The following is a 21,736-nucleotide window of genomic DNA, read 5'->3' on the forward strand; positions in this document are numbered from 1 at the left end:
AACTAGAGAATTAGAACAAATTGAAACATTAATAAACTCTCATTGATTGCCAATGCTATATTGATCAACAAATTCTTTAATTCAACAATGATTTACAATCCTCGAAGAATTTGAGCAAAAAAATAGATATACATTGCATGATGCGAACTTCAAAAAACACAAGCTTCATGCATTTCTAGGATCGCTTTTCATCCAGGTCAGTCACCTTTCTTTGCCGGAATCTGATCATCTTTGTTATCTACACCAACCAAGGTAGATCCATTCCCATTCCAGGAAGCAGCCAATTCCCTCAGTTCTGCATTTGTGCATGGAGTTATTTCTTCCTCAATTGGGAGTGTTCGTTTCGATCCCTCTAACGCAACACCAAGAACAATGTTATCTTCCAAGGCAGGCCTAGCCACCGAAGGTGATGCAGCCGGCCTCGCACTGTCTTGCTTTCCGTGTGAAATGAATGGAGTGTCTGTTTTTACACTGCTCGGTTCTTGGGAAATAAGAGGTGGTTTGTCAACAGAAATCACTTTTTTTGCCCCATCTGGTGCAGTTTTCTTCAAGTTCTGCTTCTCTGAGTCTTGGACTGGACCAACTGACCCTGGATTTGGAGTTTTGGAATCGGTTGTCGACGCTGCTGAAACCTTGCCTTTATCATCTATTTTGGTCTCATCAAGAATTGTAGTAGATCTGCCCTTGACATCCGTCTTTGAGTCCGATGTTGAGGCTGCTTCCACCTGAGCTTCTTTTTCTTCATTTGTGCGCGTTGTTGTACGAGTTGAAGCCTTGGCTTTATCATCGCCGTTGATTTTATAAGAGGGCTCGATCAAAAGCAATGGACGGTTATCAGCAGCTGCTCCAGCGATTGGCACATTGTCAATATCAGCATTGGTATGTATTTTCTGAATTGTGCGGATTGGTGTGGCAAGCCGTGCCCGATGATGACTAATAACCCTCAGAAGATCCAACATTATTGTTTCCTGTTTCATTAATCAATTGGTCTTTAGTGGGCTAATCAACCAACCACATTTTACAAAATATGACGATGAAAAAAAAAAAAAAAGGAACCAAAATAACTGTCCAGAAAAAATTATAATGCGTAAAGCTAGACCTGAAACATGTGTAAAAAAACAATGAGGTCGACTGAGTATCAAATAAAACAGGAAACAAAAAAAATTAAAAATAAATCTTCCCAATTCAAGGCTCACAAAATGGCAAGCGCAATCACTGAATAACAATAATGATACCAATAAATTTCATCCTCCATAGTTGATTTTTATAATTTTCATGATATATTTTAGTTGTAAGTTGCATGAACCATCCATTCACAATCACAAAAAGCTAATTGCAATGAATGTCACTTACCTTGACACAAAGGTACTCTTCAAAACGTGAGGTTTTCACAAAGCAAGACACCAAAATCTGTAACACAACACACGCAAAAATGGAAAATGTCAACACTTCGTGCAATAGAAAAACCATCCATTTATATATAACCAGTAATAGGAAAGCAATATAGCTGATTCCACAGTTCCAAGAGCACAATTGAGTGCTTTACCCATTTCTGAATGAGAGCAATCAAGAACATAAATTTAATGCAAATTTCCATGTATCAGTGACCTTTCTTTTTTTGCAAATAACTAAAAATATATGCCCGCGATGTCAAGGGGATGTTTTTGCTAATGTGTAGTTTGAGCGAAATACAATTTGTGTGCATATCATCCGAATATATTGTCAACTAAGACATCTAAGCAGCCATGAGTCTGTAGCACATTGTTTCCATAGGATGCAATTCGAACAAAGAATTCCATGTCCATGTTGAGTTTTAGTAACTCGAAAACCCAAAAAAATCAAATAACTTTCTGAAAAATCCATCTTGCTCAGCGAGTTGTACATTCAGTAAAGAGAGAGCCTAGATGCACAGAAGATTTTCATAGAATGGGACATGTGTGGGACAAAAGGCGGGCCCCACATGTTGATCCCACTTATGTAGGTCCCACACTTCTGTCTTATCCTGTGAAAATCTTATTTGTTCCTAGCATAGTTAGCAAAAGTTAAAGCGGGCAATAGAAGATGCTAACCATAAGAGATTGATTCTCAGGATTAATATTTTCCAGAAACACTCTTCTATGCAACCTTTGCTGTTCTACTTGAGGATTCTTGGCCAAAACTTTGCGCATATCAGCTACAATATTCTGCCAACAGAAGTGATGACCAACAACACTTCATAAAATGCAAGAAACAGAAGTGTGCTTTTTGATGCACAATCTATTGTTGACAAACAAATGAATCAAAATCATTCCTCACATTAATCTTATTCACATCCAAGTGACTGATAGCAAGGTAGGTTTTGATGCGCCAATGAGTCTTCTGGCTAAGATTCCTCACCACATTCATTGTGAATTTGTGGTTTGGAATGTGAATCGCTTCCCGATCATCACCTCGTATGATTGTTGGGGACCACCAGCCCACATGCTGAAACAATTTAAAATACTAATTAGAATAGTCTGTCAATTTCTAACCTGCTATCATTTTACAAAAAATCACATCATTATGTTCGTGTGAGCAGCTGCAACTGTAGGAATGAGATGCATGAATTTGCATCTAACTTTTGTAGTTTCTTTTCTCCACATCTCCTTTTTCTGAAGTATAAGGAAAGACAGAAATTACAAACCTCCACTGTACCAGAAACTTCATAGCCTTCGACCTTTGTTTGAATCCATTCATTCACAACAAAAGGTCGAGTCGCGTGGATCATTACGCTCGAAAGGAAATTTGTAAATATCTGATGAATAATAAAAAAAAAAATTTGAATCATGCTTTAGTAATTGAAATGTTTTTGTACTCCACAGACTAGCTGTTAGGTGTAAACTAACATATACAAAAAAAAAAAAAAAAAAATCTAGAATGCAATGAATCAGAAAAAGTTTGTACCTCACGTCCAGCAAGGGTGAGCAATACTGTGCCAAGACCCCCAGCAGTAAGCCACTTCTGGGTAGAGAAACCAAGCAATTCCATAAACAATGAAACAGCAGCAACCCATACTGCAGTATATACAGCTTTCCCAACAAATTGGAAGCCCATCTGCAAAAGCAAGAAATCATTGTTGAAGGGTAAGGAGAGTTTAAGGTTCTCTGGCGCCATACTCAAGGTAGCTAGATTACTGATTCATAGCTCCCTAACCAAAACAGCCAGGCAACTATTAAAAAATCAAATGTCAGAACAAAGGATGAAATTATGCATCAATCAAGGTCAATCAACTAATTTAATCTGTAAATAAGATATATCCTCAAATAGATTCAGAAGAAAGCATAAGAAATAAACTGATCAGAACAGAATAATAGAGACCCCAGTAACTGATGTCATTCCTGGTAATTGTACTACACTATTAGCAGCTATTTGATAAGATTGTAGCCTAGGTTTTCATTTGTAAGTTCATAAATACCAGTCCTCAATACTCTCGCTAAAATCTATGATCATTGCGAGTGTTTATGGCAAGTGTGTCAATAAAAAGTCATTTTCTGTTCTAAAACTAACTTCAAATCTTTTTTCATCTTATGCCAATAAAATATGATAAGCAATTGAAATTTTGAAGTAACAGAACATACATTTCTTGCATCAGTAGTGTCATTTGTCTCCATTACGAATTTTTGAGCTTGTTGGATGAAGCTGCAAAAACAGAATATAAATGTATTTGAACATCATGTAGAAGTGAACAGAAATCCAACAAGCTCAACACAAACTGTGGTAAACAAAAAAATTACTGGGCAGCTGTCAAAAGGCAAAAAATCTTAAAAAGCTACACCTGAATGTTTGTGGAGTTTCAGTAATCAAAGAATGTTGATTGCAACAAATTTTCAGTGCTTCAATTTATTCTTTGGTTAACTCAAGAAAATTATTATCTTTGATTATCTTAGAATGATTATCATCTTTGAAAAAGATACCCCATAACAATCCATCAATTAGCCACTCGATGCTTAATCAACACTTAAATTAAATAGTTTGATAACCATATTTCCCAGTTCTGGAAGAAATATGATTGTGAGAGCAATTACACCACCTTGATAGACAGTATGCAAAGGCTAGCACCGTAGATAATGATCGAACAAAACTCAAAAGTCGTTGCTTGATAGCTTGGCTTGCTTCTGTAGGTAAAATTACTGGATCCAATGCTCTGAAGGAAATAGTATTGTAGTTAGTATCAACGAAGCTAGCAATGAGGGTTGAGTAATAAGAACATTAACTGCTTGCAACAAAGAAATGAAAGTACCGAAACCTGCAGATGAGTGTTGCTCCAGTCCACAGTAGAAGAGGTTGAAAATACGAGATCATTACATAGCATGTGTTACTCTTGTTCCAACTACTGTCACTCTTCTGCAAGAAATTGTCATCAAGGAAAGCATCAGCCAATTAAGGGATGCAACAATTGCTGAGAGGAACAAAAGTAAACACAATGCTGGGCAAAAGATTATATAAGCAAAAAACCAAAAAAACACATACATGAAGGAAAAGAGTCCTGGTCAGACGCATAAGCGGCCCAAGACCCCATGCAGCAAACACAATTATACCAACTGCTGGAACCAACTGAAGTACAACAGGGCTTCCATGTAAAGAATTACATGATCTGCATAGCCATGAAGAGATCATAATAAAAACTTGAAAAAATGGAAAAAGAAAGAAACCGAAAGGAAAAACCATGGAATGTTTTAGAATGATTCTATGATGGAATGGAATGTCTTTTCCCTAATTTAGAGGAGAAAGAATAAGAATTCCCACTTTTTGTTGGAATATTCATTCCAATTGAATGATTATTTTCACTTGTGTAAGTCTTACCAAACAAGAGAAAGAGAAAGCAAAGATGAAATACGCAGCCCATTCCGGCGTACCAATCATAGCCTACGTTTCATTCATTATCAAATGCGATCTCAACAAGCCTCAGGGAAAGGGGAAAAAAAAGTAAAATTGCGAACACCATGAGGTCCACGACCCAAAAAGAAAAAAGAAGATCTGCATCTCACAATGGTAAGTTGTACATAGTGAGCTTATAAACACAACAAAGATAGTCATGAAAATGAATAAATTTATCAAAAAAGAAGAGCTGTATAATCCATGGCATGAATGCAATGCAACTGTGAACTGACACAAGTAGATTAAGAACTAAAAATAAAAATAACAAAATATATATATACCTCGTTAGTGCTGTGGCAGCAGTTTTTAAAACAGGAATCCCATTGCCTCCACTTGGTACTAGAAACGATCGGCACCGGAAAACATTACATCTCGAAGATAGATAAATTTTTGGCCCACGAACACGGTTTAAAAGATGGTGAGTCCAAGCATCCTGTTGCTGAAGATGTAGAAAACATAAATTTGCATGCTTTAAACTCAAGTGTTAGAACAATTTAAAGCTTCACTAATGTCACATGTATGAATGAGCACAAAAAAGCATGCAGAATTTCTCAAAAGAAAAAAACATAAGGGCAGTATAAACCAAATAATAGCTGCTTAAATAGATCTTTCTTTTCAGTTCAAGTAGTTTAGAAAATAACTTCTCCAATACCACCTATTCCGACTCTGCCGGTCCCAAACTCAGGTTAAGGAGGAGGGTTGTGTGTTAGGTAGCTGACAACCAACATGTAAAAAAGCCGCTCGGATCCCTTATGACAATAAATGCTAGGTCGTTCCCCTCAAGTGACGCGCTGCGCCTGCCTCCGGGTGTTTCGAAAAGTGAGCAAGGGGCGCCGCATCGACGCCTTGGTGCAGTGAAAAATGGGCAAAGGTTCCCGCGTTTCTCTGGACAAGCGTGGTTAAAGAAGCTAGTCCAAGACTATAGGTTTAGGTTAGCCACTTGGAATATAGGAACCTTAACTAGAAAGATGATGGAATTGGTAGATGTTATGATTAGGAGGAGAGTTAGTATAGCTTGCGTACAAGAAACTAAGTGGATGGGTGAGAAAGTTAGGGAAATTGAGGATACCGGTTTTAAACTGTATTATAGTGGTAAGGATAGACATAGGAATGGAGTAGGAATCATAATTGCCAAGGGCCTTGTGGAGAATATAGTGGTGGTCATTGGGAAAGGGGATAGGATTATATTAGTTAAACTAGTTATTTGAGGGAATATAATGAACGTTATTAGTGCATACGCCCCTCAAGTAGGATTAGATGACCAGACTAAGAGGGATTTTTCGAAACAAATGGATGAGATCTTATAGGAGATACCCGTAAGAGAGAACCTGGTTATAGGTAGAGATTTTAATGGCCATGTAGGCATAGATAAACTAGGCTATGAAATGGTGCATTTTGGATACGGTTTTAATGACAGAAATGAGGCTGAAGAGAGTATCTTAGATTTTGCATTGGCTTCTAACCTGGTGGTGGCCAATACTATGTATAAGAAGAGGGAGGAGCATTTGATAACCTTTAAGAATGGGTCAGTTAAGAACCAAATAGATTACTTCTTAGTAAGAAAAGTAGACCGCCTAAAATGCAATGATTGTAAGGTGATTCTTGGAGAGAGCTTGGTCTCTCAGCATAGGATTTTGGTACTAGATTTATGTTTTAGAGGGCAATACCAAGCTAGGAAGGATGGTGGGCGTCGTAGGACGAGATGGTGGGACCTAAAAGGGAATAAACTAGAAATATTTAATAATAGAATGGATAAGGAAGGTACTTGGGACTTAGAAGATGATGTTAACACTATGTGGAACTCGATGGCCAATTGTATGAGGAGAATCTCAAGGGAAGTGCTTGGAGAGTCAAAAGGGACAGGACCCAGCTCTAGGGAAACTTAGTGGTGGAGGGAAGAGGTTTAAGCGGTAGTTAAGGTTAAAGAAGAGTGCTTTAAAAAGTGACAAAAGGATAGAACTGAGAAAAATCTTAAGAGTTATAGATTGGTTAATAAGGAAGTCAAAAAGGTGGTGAGAGAGGCCAAGTTGAAAGTTTATGATGACCTATACACTAGGCTAACTAGTAAGGAGGGAGAAACAGGGTATACAAACTTTCTAAGCCACGGGAGAGGAAAACAAGAGATTTCAATCAAGTTAAGTGCATCAAGAGTGAGGATTCTAAGATATTGGTGTATGAGGAAGAGATTAAAGAAAGATAGAAGAACTATTTTGAGAAACTATTAAATAAGGAACATGGAGGTACGGCAATAGGGGAAAAAATAGCCAGTAATACAATAAACCAAGACTATAGGTTCTATCGCAGGATTAGAAACTTTGAAGTGGAGATTGCACTTAAAAAGATGAAATTAAATAAGACTTTAGGACCCAATGATATCCCTATTGAAGCTTGGAAGTGTTTGCGTAAAAAGGGAGTTGCTTGGTTGATTAAGTTGTTTAGCAAAATTTTGTTGACTAGGAACATGCCAGATGAGTAAAGGAATAGTATTTTAGTGCCAATCTATAAAAATAAAGGACATGTCCAGAATTGCAACAACTATAGAGGAATCAAGCTAATGTGTCATATAATAAAAGTGTGGGAGAGGGTGATGGAACGCCGATTGCCAGATATAACAAAGGTGTCAGAGAATCAATTTAGGTTTATGTTTGGCAGGTCAACAATGGAAGCGATTTATCTTTTGAGGAGAGTAATAGAAAAGTATAGAGAAAATAAAAGAGACATTTATATGGTGTTTATCGACTTTGAGAAAGCATATGATAGAGTGCCCCGAGATATAATATGGTGGGTGTTAGAAAAAAGGGATGACAAAATGTTACATTGATGTGATTAGGGACATGTATGAAAGGGTGGTGACCACTATTAGATCACCTGTTGGAGAGACAAATGAATTTCCTATCACTGTAGGGTTACACAAATGATCTACCTTAAGTCTTTATCTTTTTACTTTAGTTATAGATGAGTTGACGATAAATATTCAGGATGACGTGCCATGGTGTATGCTTTTTGCAGACGATATTGTGCTAATGGATGAGACTAAAAAATAAGTTAATACAAAGTTAGAGATTTGGAGAAAAGCTCTTGAATCTATAGGATTTCGAATAAGCAGAACTAAGACAGAGTACATAGAGTGTAAATTTAGTAAAAGTAACAATGAAAGCAGAGGAGAAGTAAAGATTAAGAACCAAGAACTGCCTAAGAGTGAACATTTTCATTATTTATGGTCGATTATCACAACAACGGCGGAGATTGATGTGAATGTGGCCCATAGGATTAAGACGGGATGGTGTAAGTGAAGAAGTGCGTTTGGGGTACTGTGCGATAAACGAATTCCCACTAAACTAAAAGGTAAGTTCTATAGAACAGCTATTAAACCAGCGATATTGTATGGGACGGAGTGTTGGGCAACCAAGAAACAACATGTATATAAAATGAGTGTGGCTGAGATGAGGATGCTCAGGTGGATGTGTGGCAAGACTAGATAAGACAGAATTAGGAATGAGTGTATTCGAGAATGGGTAGGAGTAGCACCGATAAAAGACAAGTTGAAAGAGAATCAATTGAAACGGTTTGGTCACATTTAACAGAGACCAATAGAGGCAGTAGTGAAGAGATGTGATACTGTAACGGTAGGTGGGAGTGTTGGAGGATGGGATAGGCCTAGATTAACGTTAGCTAGCATTGTAAATAGAGATATGGATCTACTTAATTTAACTAATGAAATGGCCTTTGATAGGGCCGCGTGGAGAAGAAGAATTCACGTAGCCGATCCTATTTGATGGGACTGAAGACTTGGTTTGGTTAATAACACCTATTCCAAAGGTATTAACTTGCTAAAAGAGCTTTGAAATACAAATTTTAAGTGACAGGCTGCTGAAATAATGCACTAAACCACCTTCAAGTAAGAGAATAAAATTATGAAAAAAACCAACTCTTAGTCTGGAAAAAAATCTTCCTAAATAAGGTCAAGCTTGGTAACATAATTAGGCCATGTTTGTTTGGCCAGACATGTACTTGGGATTGGACTAATAGTCCAATAAAATTATTAATCCGGTGTTTGGTTAAAAACTTGAAACACGGACTAATAATCCATTCGGATTTGATTTCCCACATATGATGGACTATTCAATCCTACATAGGGGATGCGATATAAATTGGGAGACTAAGTCAAAGTCTAGACTAACTTATCAAATGACCATAATAGAGATATTATGGTCAATGTATTGGATGTCCTATGTCCAATCTATTCCAATCCTCTTAAACAAATATCAGATTGGATAATATTTTGTTAATCCCTTCTTAGAATCCTAACTCAATCCAAATATAGGATAGGATACACAATCCAAATGATTTGTAATCCTAGGACTATTAGTCATCGGAATGCTAATCCAACCTAATCCAGTCCGTCCAAACAAACATGGCCCTAGTGTTTAAATTTATAAATAAAAAAATACTGCTAAAAAACCATTTAAGTCAAACTTGCATACTTCTAAAGGGAGCACACCAATTTGGCATCCCCATATATAAAGGGAGCACACCAATTTGGCATCCACCTGTTTTTGAACTCATGTCAATATTTTTCGAAGGTCATATTCAAGAGGCACCATTGGAATGTAAACACATCAACAAGGTTATATTAAATCCACTAAACTGCAGAATGTAAGCACATCAGAAGCTCAAATCTCTTGAAACTTTCAAATGATGTATGCTGTATACAATCTATCTGGAAAGCCATACCAGATAAGGCCATCACACAATACCATACAGTGATTGGTGCAGAACATTCACTGCTGTGCATTTCTATGAATGCCTATAAAGTGACACAGATATACACACTGGCAAGTTTTTTAAAATAAAAAGAGAGGGAAATAAGATTTCCAATTGAAAGACAAGAATACCAAAGCATGTGATGATTGAGAAAAGCTGAACAACAGTAAGCTGCCCTTGCCTATCCTACCCTGTAATAACATTTAGACCAAACAAAGAAAAAACCAAATAAATTATCCACATTGGTAATCCTGGCAATACAAAAATTAGTGAGAAAAGTATCATTTGACATGCAAATCACGCACCTTAGGTCGGTTATTGTATCTATAATCACTGTGAATTCCCAAATCACGGGACATTAACAAAGAACCAGAAATAGCCATTTTCGGTAAAAGCTGCAATGCCTCTAGGAGTACAGTATCATAATGACTTTCAAAACAACTTCACTCCAAACCCAGACCTATCTTGTCAAAGGAGCAAAGAGTATAACGATTTTATGCTAACATGAAATATATAATATCTGCCAAGTTTTAAATAAAAAAATTCAGAGAATAACAAGAGAACCATAAAGTAGCCAAGCCAACAACATGATGTCCATCTCAGGAACTACCCACAGCACTAGGACCATGGTATCAATATGTGGTTCAAAAATCAAACCTTGGCAATATTTTCTTTGTGTATGTTACATTATAGGTAGTGCTTTTTATTGCCACGAAGCTGACTTCAATTTTGTTAATATTTTATTCAATGGCAACGTATCATTTTTATGAAGAAAAGAAATTTGTTCAAATTTGTATAGGGAATACTTTCGTCAATTTTGTATAAAATTAGTCACACAATATATGGGCCCCGTTTAGTAGAGCTGTGGGAAAGTGATTATAGCTTATGACTGTGAACATAAACTGAATTTTGACTTATAAATTAAGCTTCTCCTCCCCCACTCAAAGAATAAGTTGATTTTTAACTTACAAAAAGTTATAAGCTGTATTGTTAAGCTAAACCAAACACATCAAAATAGTTTAAATTAAGATAAAAGGTAAAATAAGCTGAAAATAAGCCCTACCAAAAAGGGCCATAGTCATGTACTACTAAATTTTATAGAAGAAAAAAAATCATGGATAATTAGCTCATACTTCGATCAAGTAGAAATTCTGACTCTGACACTGTATATACCAAATACATGTATATGAATCTATCTCCCTTCTGGGTCGTATGATTCCGTAACTGAATCGCAGTAACTCAACCTACTTGTTTGGCAAACTCTACAGAAGCTGTTTTTTTGGCTAAATAAGCCAAAAAGCAAAAGTCTTTTGTTTGTTTCAGCTAAAAAAGTAAGGATCCACTCAACTTTCCCATTAACCAAAAAAAATTAGCAATTAACAATCGCATTAGTTTTTTTAGATTCTATAAAATAAATATAAAAAAAACAAAACAAAAAAGCAGTTGCCAAAGTCAGGAATGAACTACAATCCAAGAGCTTTGTCTATATCAAATTGTTTAAACACAGGAACTAATAGCCTAAAAACATCAAATCTGACATTCCAATGTTTCAGAGAAATTGAAACCCCCCCCCCCCCCCCAAAAAAAAAAATAATAATAATAATAAAAATAAAAAACTAAAACCTGATTATTATGTTCTCTGATAAATTCTCTTCTCACAAAAGATATGAACAATTTATCAGTTTTTTTTGTTTTGTTTTGGCCTAACCCTAACTAATGTACATACGGATTAAGAAACTTAATTTTCTTTACTTTCTCTTTTACAGTTTCTCAACAACGAAACAAAGCTTCGGCGATTCAGAAATTAATAAACAGAAAACTTCAAAATCAAAACTAACCCTAGACTTACAATTGCCTAGCAAACTCGCAAATTCACGAATGACGAAATTCCCAAATGTTCAATATATAAACAATAAAATTAATTTGAAAAGATCGACGATAAGGATAATTACCTTCGAGTAAGCGAAACAATTAGGTTAAAACTGTGTGTACTTTCTCCGTGGAAACTGGTTCTGCGATGGAGAAGAGAAGAGAGAAGATAGAAGGGGAAGAAAAGGAAAAGTCGAAATGGAGGGAGATAACTTGCGCAGTACGTGTTGGGTTCGCACTGTTCCGTTGCGTGGTCAAATCAAAGAGCACTGTTTTGGATATTTGTATGAATTTGTGTGCCCATCGCTTTACGTGGCGGGCTGGCAGGGGGTGTTCCTAACGTGCGCTGGTATGTGGTGTGTGTTTTCGCTTCACCGAGTCGCAGCAGCGATGGCATTTTGTTTCGCTTGCGTGGATTAATTTAATTTAAAACGTGTTTTAAATTCCGGAATCTAGTATGGGTACAAGTCGGGTTCGGATATACCAACCTTCAATCGGTTTTTGCAGTTTCTCAAGTCGGGTTCGGATATACCGAACTTAGATTTGGTGGGTAGATAATTTATGAAAAAAATAAAATTAGTTTGGCTAATGTAGTTACATAATTTTATCATAGGATTAATATAGAAACTTGACTGCTTTAGTTAAGTAATTTTTGTATGCAGATAGAGTATATGTCATGTGATTCATTTTACTGTTGTGATTGACTTTGAAAATAGATTTTATTACATTTATGTTGGATGTTTGAAAAATAATAAGGGGCATATATATTTGTAATTGATGGAAGATAGTATCACGTGATATCCTGTTAGCATATAAAAAAATTTCATTTTAGTTGATTTTTTTAACTATTTTAGTCTAGTTAAAAAAATTATATTTTGGATGATAGTTAGTTTTTTTTTGTAGTTAATTTGATGATTGTAAGATAAAAAGTAAAATAATTATAATTTGAATGTGACATTTTATCTTATTAATTGTTTTAATTTATTTTGCCTTTATTAACTATTTTAGCCCCAAAAAAAAAAATTAGTTCAACCAACTTTTCAAACACACAATAATTATCTTTAACTAACAAAAATGACTTATAATTTAAAAGTAAAATGTTAATTTTTTTTTTTGAACACAGGTTGTTTTGAGTATGTTTATAAGATGATTTTTCGGCTTATTATAAAAAAAATTAAAATAGAGAAATAATGTGATTTAAATAAACTAATAAATAACTTATTTATGGTTTTTCAAAAAATTACTAAAATCATGTAATTAGGTTTATCAAAACAATAAGCACACTAAGATCTAACAAATATAGAAGCAATTTTTGAAGTGAAGCCTATTTCAAGCTCAATGGGCCACTCACAATCTTGACAAAATCCAATTTCATCGTGTAAACACTTTTATTTCTAAATTGTTGGTCTATTTTTAGTATTCGTACAATTTAATCTAATAAATAAATAAAGTATTTTCATAAATAAAAAAATTATAAAATAAAAAATATCAACCATTTATTATAGATAAAATCTTCAAAAAAAAAATTTAAAAACACACAACTATGAATAAACAATATATTAAAATATCAAAAATAATAAAAATAGATAAATAATTTAATAACTTTCAAACCTTGACGGGTAATTATTAAAAAAAAATAATAATTTAGACAAAAATAGCAAATGGAACACGGCACCTGTTAAAATTGCCGCCGTTGTCCCAATGGAAGAGTCCATGGGATGGGAATATTCTTCGTAACATTCGACGGCTGGATTTGACAGTGAGTTTGAAATTTTATGGGCAAATTATAAACGCTTTTTAAGATTTGAAAAATTATAAATTATTTTTTAAAAGTCAAATTTTTATGATAAATTTACAAAAATTAAGAGAAAATTTATATGAAAATAAAAATCTCAGGGGACAATTTGTTATGGAAATATAAATCTCAGGGGGTGGGATGTAATTTCTCAAACCTTAAGGAAAAATCTATATTTTTATCAAATCTCAAGGGGGTGTTTGTAATTTGTCCAAAATTTTTATCAAAAAAATGTTATATACAATCATTTTTTTTTTATTTATACCAAAAATAAAGTAAAATGTGTACAATAAATTTAAAATTTAACCTAAAGAGAGTTGGCTGTGCAATTTGAGATCTAAGAGTGTACTTGTTTGGAATGATCTAAATAAGTGTTGGGTTTGGATTGGGTTTGAAATGGTGTGAGAGAGAGTTGATGTGACTTAAATAAGAGTTGGCTGTGCAATTTGAGATCTAAGAGTGTACTTGTTTGGAATTATCTAAATAAGTGTTGGGTTTGAAGTGGTGTGAGAGAGAGCTGATGTGACTTAAATAAGATGATGTGACTTAAATAGAATAGTGACTTTTTAAATTTTTCCAAACATGCCAAACTAGCCCTCAGTTTCAACTTTCACTATTATTCAATGTTTTTGGTTTGAGCTTTTTGTTTTTCGTATTTTTTTGTTTTTAGTGAATATTTTTAAAATTTTAACCATTTTTTTACTATTTTAGATGCATTTCACTTAGATGTGTCTTCAAAGTAAAATATTTATAAAAAAATATTTTAAAAAATTAATAAATATACAAAAATACGAAAAATATATTGAATTTTCATTTTTTTTTTGTATTTTTGGTATTTAGTGAATTTTTTAAAAAAAAAATCACAAAAATTATTTTTAAGAGTATTTATGTTAGGTGGGTCTAAAAGTTAAAAAAAATACTTAAAATAATAAAAAAAATTAGTAAAAACAAAAAAATACGAAAAATAAGAAAGTAGAATTTTCTGAAAAGTGTTTTTAAAAAACTCAAACCAAGCAAAATGATTAATTCTTTGGGGTCACAACCCGTAAGTTCTGCCCGACATTTGCCCAATCCACGTGAAGAAAACACTTTGCGTGATTCTTGAGATTAGTTGAGATACACGTATACTGGTTCAAACACTTAATCATCAAAAAAATTAAATTTAAAATTTATGAGATGTAAGCCACATTTAAAATAATTGTGATTTACAAAATATAATTCACAGTCAAAATAATAAATAATTGTAATTTACAAGTGTACTTTTATAAACACCTTTTCTGAATAAATTTTTTTGGGAAAATGCATGAGACCCCCCAGTGGGGGTACTGGGGGTCCCTTCTGATTGGTCCAAAAAATTGTTTTTTTTTTTTTTTTTTTTTTTTTTTTGGTTTTCAGCCACAAGCAGCCCCCCACGTGGAGGTGGGGGTGCTGGGGGTGCCCTGGAGCTGGGGGTCTCCAGCATTTCCCATTTTTTTGCATATAACTGTTGTAATATGTCTTTTACTTATAATAACCTGATATAATAGAAAAAATACATGCTTACTTTGTTTAAGAAAATAATATACAAATTAAGAGCATTTCCATTGATTTGGCCAATGACTTGCCGTTGGCAATTTACAAGGCTCCAATTTTTCCCTCCAAACTTCCCCTAATGGTATAGTAAACAATTTTGAAATGAAAGAAATGAGTTTGAAGAGAATTGGTTGGTAGATTTTTCTTATTCATCACATCATTGGGGGAGAGTGTGTGCGTGGGGAGGGGGATTGTGGAAATTGGGGGATGAAGTATTAATCTTTGGTAAAGTTGTCCAAAAACACAGTTCTAATGTATTACTGTAACTCGTTTTAAATTTTGACAATATAAAACATCTTCAATGATTCGTAAAGAGATATTTATTGCTATTATTTAGCAATGAATAGTGTTGAAATGTTTGATTTTAACAATCTTACCCCAATCGTATAATGTAAAAAAATTTCAATTTTTCTCACAAAATGTTAAATTAAATTAAAATGCTATATGTAGGTTCCTAAGGAGATATAGATACAAAGTTTTAGCTAGGTAAACAAATATTATTCACTTTTGCTTGGTTATAATTTTTCAAAAACACTTGTCAAAAGATTTTACTTTCTTATTTTTCATATTTTTTTTATTGAATTTTTTAATATTTTAAGCAATTTTTTTGACTTTTTAGACATACCTAACATAAATATGCCTAAAAAGCAAAAAAATTGTGAAAAAAAAACTTTTTAAAAATTCATTAAATACCAAAAATACAAAAATACAAAAAAAAGAAGAGAATTTAGTACATTTTTTGTATTTTTATGTATTTATTAATTTTTTTAAATATTTTTTCACAAATTTATTACTTTTTAGATTCATCTAAGTAAGGTACATCTAAAAAAGTAAAAAAAAAAATGTTTAAAATTTTAAAAATATTCACTAAAATCCTAAAAACACAAAAATTAAAAATTTTAATTTTCAAAAAACTTAATCTAAAAAACTCAAACCAAACACACTGATTATTTTTATTTATTTATTTTGGCTATATTTAACACTATGTTCACTTATAGATAATATATGGCTTGGAAGCATCTCCAACGGTTTGCTAATGGGTTGCTGAAGGCAAAATATAGTCGGTGTGGAAAAATTTGGTGCTCCAACAGTCAAGTATTAGAGCTACTAAAAATAGCAATTGCTATCTCGTGTCAAATTTGACACAAGTTTTATCAATAGCTAAAGTTGCAAGTACAATACATAAAGAGACAGGCGACAAATTTTGAACAACTATCCGGACGACCACCGAATATTTGTTAAGGCCAAGTTTGGGAAGATCCAAAAAAGTCAAAAAGCCAAAAAGTTACTCAAAAAGCTAAAAAGTTAACACTATTCACCAAAAGTCAACAATTACGGCTGCACAACTCCCAATTCAAATTTTTCCCTACAAATCAATTTTTACAATTTTTTATTACACATTTTTCAATAAAAAGTCAAAAAGTTAACCCAAACATCCATATTTTCAACCTCAATTTTTTAGTCCAAAAAGACAAAAAGTGCACTTTTTTAGTCTTTCCAAACTTGGCCTAAAGTTGCCAATTTGGACGATTGCCTGGACAATCACTCGAAAGTTTGTTAAGTTGAAAAATAGCAATTTAACCATTGGAGCAACATTGTTATCCTACTGCTATTTTACATTGTTCATTGTTAAATTATGACTTTAACTATTCATTTTACCTATTCATCATTGGAGATGCTTTACAGCAAGCCAAATAACTTGCCATTATAGTGGAAAATTGGAAGCTTCAATGCAAAATATAGCAATAGTATGCCATATAGCACACCATTGAAAATGCTTTAAGTTATTTTAACCAAATTTGATAGCAAATTTGGCGTTGTTGAAGCATCTCCAACGGCTCAGTATTTTTTTCATCAAATTTGAATAAAAAATAGCTCATTTTCTCAATCTGATATCAGTTGCTCCAATGGTGCATCAAAAGAAGGGTCATCTCGTAGGTCAACCGGTTCGACCGGTAAGACCATCTCCAACGGTGAACCAAACCTGGCATCAAATTTAAAATTTGGTGAAAAAACCACTTTTTTAAGCTCCAACGGTTTCACCAAATTGATATCAAATCCAGAATTCAGCAAAAATGGTACCAAACTGAGTGCAGACGAAGCATTTCACCAAATCACTGTTCCTAACCGTTGGGATGAGACGAACGGGTCGACCATCCGGTTGACCAACCGGTTAACCAACCGGTCGCCCCGGAGAAAGTTCAGACCGTTCACAAAAAGGTTCAAACCAGTAAAAAAAAATAAAAATAAAAAAAAATTTGCCTAGGTGGTCGACCGGCCGGTGGACCACCCGGTGGACCACCAAAAGTTCAAAAAGTTCAAAAAAAAAAGGTTCAAACTGGTAAAAAAAATAAAAAATAAAAAAAATAAAATAAAAATTGCCGTTACCGGTTGACTGGCCGGTCAACCAACCGGTTGCCTAGCGCAAATTTGATGAAACGGATTTGATGTTGAACCGTTGGAGCGCGAAGTATCAAATTAAGGAAATGACCCCTTTTGACTCAGATTTTGTGAAACATTTGGTACACCGTTGGAGATGCTCTAAGGGTAATTTTTTTTTTAAAACCTTTTTGAACTGTTTGAACCTACTTATTGGAACTGTTTGAACCTGTTTCTGGTCGACCGGTTGGTCGACTTGTTAGACGTCCTGTAGGTTGACCGGTGGACCTACTTGCAACGTTACAGCACAGTGAATTGGTGAAGGCTCACGCAGATTCTCAGTTTGGTGAAAAAATGACTCCATTCTCAGTTTGATATTAATTTGGTGAAACCATTGGAGCAGAAAAAAGTGACTTTTTTTCATCAAATTCAAATTTGATACTGGATATGATGCAACGTTGGAGATGGTCTTAAACCTTACAACCTTATCAAACTATAGAAACATATATATTCCTCCAAATCTTTTAACAACTAATAGACACAATCAACAAATTATCAAAGAAAAACAAGAAATTTTAAAATCAAGAAGGGGTGAGATAATCATTGATAGAATTCCGATCTTTGATGACAATGTGAACTTGGAGATCATTGTTGATAAAGTGAAAGAGAGCGATAGATAAATAGAGGGGGAATTAGAGTCTTGATTTGTGTGAACTTAATAGTTTGAGCAAAAGAAAGGCTATAATTTAATTTAATGATGCGCAACTCAGTATCCAATGGTTAAAATTGATTCTCATGCAATTGCTACAAATTGATGACAAAAATGCTCATCTAATGATGAAAAATTGGGTAGCGGCTCATTGGGTAGCTCAAGCTTGCCTTCATGATATGCTTCCCTTAGATTGGGTGGCCAACCATCCTCCTGCTCTGTCTTGTTTGGTTGGATTCTTTTATACTGTGTTTGGTTTGGGGATTTGGGGAGAGATTTAGAAATGGAAAGGGAAAAGGTGTGTGTAACTATGTGAAATGTAAGTATATTTTTTTTACATTTCACCTACCTTTTCCATTTTCCTTTCCAAATCCCTCATCAAATCCCTCAACCAAACACAGCATTAGTGTTTTGCTTTGTTGGGCGCAATTACCTCTGTTCAAATAATAATAATAATAAAATAATGATGAAAAGTTGATTTGATTGTGCTAAAGTAGCATTTGCAATAGTGGAACAACATTGTTAAAATTTAACATTAGCATGCTCAATTATGGCTTTGGCAATTAAGATGCTCTAACAATTCTTACAAAACATTTTTACTAATTAATATGTCATGCAATGATAAACTTTCAAAAACAAAACTGGTTTTTAAAATTTATTAATTTATATATCATTAATACTTTGTTTATATTTTTAACGGGTTGATTTATCTGCAATGGTTGTTAGCTATATAATATGACCTATCAAATAATTTACGGTGGATGATGGGGGCTTACAATATGTTAAAGGTCATCATATGTCTCTATTATAAGTGCATATGCATGAAATTTGATAAGAGTTTTTTCATGGCATTTTCTATCTCACATTATAGGAGGTGAAAGAACCAAATAATATTTGTACTATTAAAATATAATTGTCAAATTCTAATACTTAATATAATGCCAAAATATATTAGTCATTAAGATGGGGAAACCGTTGGCCATTATCTAAAGTGTTGCATAAGATGATATTCAAATATGATACCAACTTGGGGACTACATTATAAGTGAAATTTCACTAACTAATATTTGTGAAATTTGATTGAAGTCAATAGAATTTTACATTCATTGACTAAAAGTCAGTTAATTTTACTATCATTCATAAAAAAAGCAATAAACTTTCATTGACTAAAAGGTAGAGAAATTTCACACTCTTTTTTAAATAAAACTTTCAATTGAAAACAAAAAATTGCAAAATTGAAATCGGGCAAGATTAGGGGCACAACCACAAACTAAACAAGTCAAGGTACAAATCTTAAACTCCAATATAAGTCTTACTGGTTGGTTGGTGGGTTACCATCATAACATGTAGATAGGGCTGCAAATGAACTAAATTGTTCATGAATAAGTTCGGCTCAGCTCAGCTCAGTTTGTTTAGTAAACGAGCTGAGCTCGAGATCGAATATTAGGCTCGTTTAGTAAACGAATTGAGTTCGAGCTCGCACAAGCTCGGCTCATCAGGCTCGACTCATTTATTTTTATTTGAATTATAAAATACATATATTATTTATACATTAAATGATATATAAATATATATATAAATAATAGTATAAATATATTATTTATATATTAAATAATATAAATAATATTTTTTAAAAAAATTTCGAGCCGAGCTCAAGCTCAATAAATGAGCTCGATAAGTAAACGAGCCGAGCTCGAGCTCAGCAAAGCTCGACTCGGTTCGGTTCGATTGCAACTTTATATGTAGAGTATTTGTTTGTCAGATAGTATCTTACAAGATAATAAAAGGAGCGGGGACAAATCAATCAAATATTTTTTTATAAAAGCATACAATATGGACTTAATCTCTATAAATTTAAAAACCAATAAACATTATCATTAAAATGTGTTGGGATGTTCTTTTTCCAATGACAAATATATTTTGAGGGACCTTTTCCTAATTTAGCAAAAAGAATTTAGTACCCATGACAAAGGAATTGACTATCATTTATTTTTGTAATAAAATTTTGAATAACATTTTTGTTATTTGTAGATCATTATTTTTTCCTTATTTTAACAGCTTGCATGCAACAATTATCTTTACAATACTCAATTACCAATTGCAACAAAGAAACAAAAAAATTGTTCCAAAAAAAAATCTGTTTTGATTTCCAAGCAACCGTCAAGTTGTGGGATATCACCTCTAGAAATGGCCCATGTAATCCACTTTTTTTATGAGAAGGACTTGTTTTTTTTTTTGTTTTTTTTGTTTTTGTTTTCTTAACACAATTCCTTGTGATGATGAGATGCATAAAGGGAAGCACTACAAGTAAAAAAATAGGGACTGACCGTTAGTAACTGAAATTTCAAATGTCATCCCGCTTGTTTGATTCGAAACCATCACTTGAGTCCCAATGCTGAATTTGAACATTACACCATCCCATACATTGAATGGTCTTTTGTCACAACTCAGAATCTTCAAATTAAATTTTGACAGTATGACATTGAGGTGCTGAACAACTGGACAATTATTATTATTATTATCATTTTTTTGTAGTTGGTAGGAGAATATTTATAAACTACAATAAAATTACATTAAATTTAGGTGTGACAAGTTCAATTCGAATCCTTGAACCCCTTAATTAGACAAATATAGAATCCATTTAAATCCTTCTAAATCTATAAATGGAAATGGGTTAGACATGAGTTAAACCCACTCAATTGGGTACCACCACCACTGACATCGCCAATGGCCGTAACAATGTGTTACAGCATTATTATTTATTTCAAATGTTAATCATATTATTTAATTTTGATGATATCTAAAATATATTAGTTAATATATATATTATTTGACACAAATTATTATCTTTTTAAAATATATATATTTGTTAAATATTATTTAAATAAAATAATATTATCTTTTTAAAATATCTATGTTAAATATTATTTTAAATATTTTCAAAAACTTTACTATTCACTTTTTGAAAAATAGGGTTAATTACTATTCATCTTTTGACAAATCGATTAATTATATTATTTTGACAAAAATGATTGATTGGTTGTATTATTTTGACAAATTTGATATTTATGGGTTGTCTTATTTTGACAAAATTAATATGGAGTGGTAAAATATATTTAGTTTAAAATCTCTACAACATATACAATATTTTAAAGATGACATATATTTTCAGATCCATCATAAATATAATTTATAGAGATTTTTCTGTATGCAAAATTTTGATCAGAACTTATATAACATTATATGCAGAATACATCACGTGCGCTATTAAATTTTTTACATTACATTGATTATGTCATATCACACTACACTACATTGATTATATCATATTATAATTAAACAAGAAGAAAAAGATGGAGTTATATATATATATATATGTATATATATATTATAAACTAGATGGAGAAAATTATTTGTTTGTTTGAAAGTTGTGAACTTTGTATTAAATTGTCTACAAAAATGGTGGCTCCATGTTTGAAATAACAAAAAGAAAAAATCAGTCTTATTTTTTATCTTTTGCTGACTATTCAAAATCTATGAGTGTGCTTATGTAAGCGATGACATCAAGAGTGTGCTTATGTAAGTCATGACGTCAGGAGCGTGCTTATGTAAGCCATGACGTCAGCAAGGAGCGTCCAACGGGTATAATTTTGTGTATAAATAGAAGTGTTGTGTGTGGAGAAAATCATCAAGAACTTGAAGAGAAAATATTTCTGTGAGCTCCAAAATTCTGAGTATTCTGCTCTTTCACT

The 21,736-nt window shown here is 33.1% G+C and overlaps 1 protein-coding gene across 5 annotated transcripts; it reads right to left on the reverse strand.

Annotated features, from left to right (window-relative positions):
- Window positions 1-20: 20 nt before the first annotated feature.
- On the reverse strand, window positions 21-11,942 carry LOC114285977 (mechanosensitive ion channel protein 2, chloroplastic). Of its 5 annotated transcripts, none has more exons than XM_082921734.1 (14): window positions 11,613-11,942; window positions 9,966-10,120; window positions 9,792-9,851; window positions 5,178-5,335; window positions 4,489-4,612; window positions 4,265-4,359; window positions 4,049-4,162; window positions 3,597-3,657; window positions 2,923-3,072; window positions 2,663-2,773; window positions 2,296-2,463; window positions 2,070-2,183; window positions 1,354-1,410; window positions 21-968 (listed from the first exon to the last, which is right to left on the reverse strand). In XM_082921734.1, the coding sequence occupies exons 2-14, from the start codon at window positions 10,041-10,043 to the stop codon at window positions 198-200; spliced, it is 2,061 nt and encodes a 686-aa protein (XP_082777860.1). In that variant the 5' UTR covers window positions 10,044-10,120; window positions 11,613-11,942; the 3' UTR covers window positions 21-197. The 5 variants fall into 5 exon arrangements, with proteins under 5 accessions (XP_082777860.1, XP_082777859.1, XP_082777862.1 ...); XM_082921733.1 differs by having other exon boundaries at window positions 4,265-4,362; XM_082921736.1 differs by having other exon boundaries at window positions 5,178-5,329; window positions 11,613-11,896.
- Between the last annotated feature and the right edge of the window lie 9,794 nt (window positions 11,943-21,736).

The sequence above is a fragment of the Camellia sinensis genome, chromosome 3 (assembly GCF_055761805.1).
Source record: "Camellia sinensis isolate YWXY chromosome 3, ASM5576180v1, whole genome shotgun sequence".
NCBI lineage: Eukaryota > Viridiplantae > Streptophyta > Magnoliopsida > Ericales > Theaceae > Camellia > Camellia sinensis.

Excerpts from the sequence above, each read along its gene's own strand:
- LOC114285977 (XM_082921733.1), bottom strand. The coding sequence starts at position 10,043 with ATGGCTATTTCTGGTTCTTTGTTAATGTCCCGTGATTTGGGAATTCAC. Across the intron at positions 5,336-9,791 it reads CTCAATCATCACATGCTTTG|CAACAGGATGCTTGGACTCA; the intron begins GTATTCTTGTCT and ends CTACATCTTCAG. Across the intron at positions 4,363-4,488 it reads CCAGGACTCTTTTCCTTCAT|AAGAGTGACAGTAGTTGGAA; the intron begins GTATGTGTTTTT and ends AATTTCTTGCAG.